Source organism: Mus caroli, chromosome 15 (genome assembly GCF_900094665.2).
Source record: "Mus caroli chromosome 15, CAROLI_EIJ_v1.1, whole genome shotgun sequence".
NCBI lineage: Eukaryota > Metazoa > Chordata > Mammalia > Rodentia > Muridae > Mus > Mus caroli.
Genome location: NC_034584.1, coordinates 75,409,935 through 75,411,609, shown reverse-complemented (window position 1 = coordinate 75,411,609; position 1,675 = coordinate 75,409,935). Strand labels below are relative to the sequence as shown.

At 39.8% G+C, this 1,675-nt stretch overlaps 1 protein-coding gene across 1 annotated transcript in view; it reads left to right on the top strand.

The window, feature by feature from the left end:
* The window catches only part of St13 (ST13 Hsp70 interacting protein), a 39,142-nt gene that overhangs the window by 7,175 nt on the left and 30,292 nt on the right, over positions 1–1,675 (top strand). Inside the window, exon 2 of the mRNA XM_021182758.1 lies at positions 716–773. Within this exon, the coding sequence (XP_021038417.1) occupies positions 716–773 (58 nt within the window). The remainder of the gene's footprint in view (positions 1–715; positions 774–1,675) is intronic.

Here is a 1,675-nt window from a genome sequence, read left to right as displayed (position 1 = left end):
AGCCCTGGCTGTCCTGGAACTCACTTTGTAGACCAGGCTGGCCTCGAACTCAGAAATCTGTCTGCCTCTGCCTCCCAAGTGCTGGGATTAAAGGCGTGCGCCACCACTGCCCGGCTGACACTTTTCTTTAAATCATTTGTTTTTGCTGGTTTGTTTTTTACCCATAAGCCACTTACACATTCTGCTATTGGCATGTAAGTTTATTCTTTTTGGTGGCTTCTCCCCTTTAAGTTTTGCTATTTTCATGTTGTCTTGGATTACTTGGGAAGCAGGGCTTTGCAAAGACTCCAGTGGCTTCTGCGTGCTAGGGAATTACTTTACCACGAGGCTCTGACATACTCTTGTTAAATGTCAACCCCAAATTCTGCCTTTCAGATAAGTCCTACCCCCCTATTTTCTAAGCTAATGGCTTAGAGAATGATTTATCATTTTGTTATTTATTGGTTTCTCTGCCTTTTGTTTTGCCTTTTAATACAAGTTTATTAGGCTTAAAAGAGGCAATTTATTAGGCTTATAAAGGTTTTATTAACTAGTGTGCTAAAAACAATTTGAAGTTGACAAAAAACTTACTCATAACAAAGCATACATATTAATTGAGATTATACTCGTCTAAGCTTTGGAAGGTTATTAGAAACATTTAGCCTTTCTAGGTTCATTGCTTTTTAGTGAACCTATAGTGACTATTCTAAACAACTATCTCTTTTCTTATTTTAAGCATGGGAGGGAAAGTACCACCTGCTACTCATAAAGCTAAGTCAGAAGAAAACACCAAGGTAAGTTCAGATTTCTTTTGTTTGTTTAAGATAAGATACTGTATTTTTGAGACCAGTGTGGGTTACATACAGAGACTGTCAGTCACTGTTCTGTTGCTGTGAAGGGGTACCATTACTTAAGCAATTTTTAGAGCATTTAATTGAGGGCTTGCTTTCAATTTCAGAGGTTTAGTCCATTATTATTACTGTGGGAGGAAGCATGGTGGCAGGCACAAACAGTAGCTGAGAACTACATCCTGATGTGTAGACAGAGACATTGGGCTTGGATTGGGCTTTTGAAACCTCAAAGCCGACTAGACTCCCAGTAACACAGCTCCTCCATCAAGGCCACACTCTTAATCCTTTCAAATAGTGCCGTTCTCTGGTGCCGTTCTCATTCAAATATGTGAGACTATGGGGGTGCATTCTAAAAGTATATGCTAACATGTCAATTTGCATATTTGCTAAGGACTTAACAAATATTTTAGAATTAAGGTGGAAATGTAGGCATTTATTTTTTTATGAGAAATTTTGCCTTTTTGGAGGGTGGGGTGTTCGTGTTTGGTTTTTCAAGGCAGGGTTTCTCTGTATAGCTCTGGCTGTCCTAGAACTTCATCTGCAAGACCAGACTGGCCTCGAACTCACAGAGATCTGCCTCTCTCTGTCTCCCAAGTACTGGGACTAAAGGCTTTTGCCACTACCCCTGGCTTGAAATTGTACTTTTTAAGTTTGTGAGACTGTAGGAGAGTGATGGTAGTGAATGTGCCACAATGTCTGTGTGGAGGTCACAGGGACAACTTGCAAACATTGGTTCTCTCCTTTGACTACATGAATCCCAGGGATTGAATTTAGCTCCTAAGATTTGGTGGCAAATGCCTCTTTACCTGTGAGTTATCTTGCCTTGTTTTTTTTTTTTTTTTTAA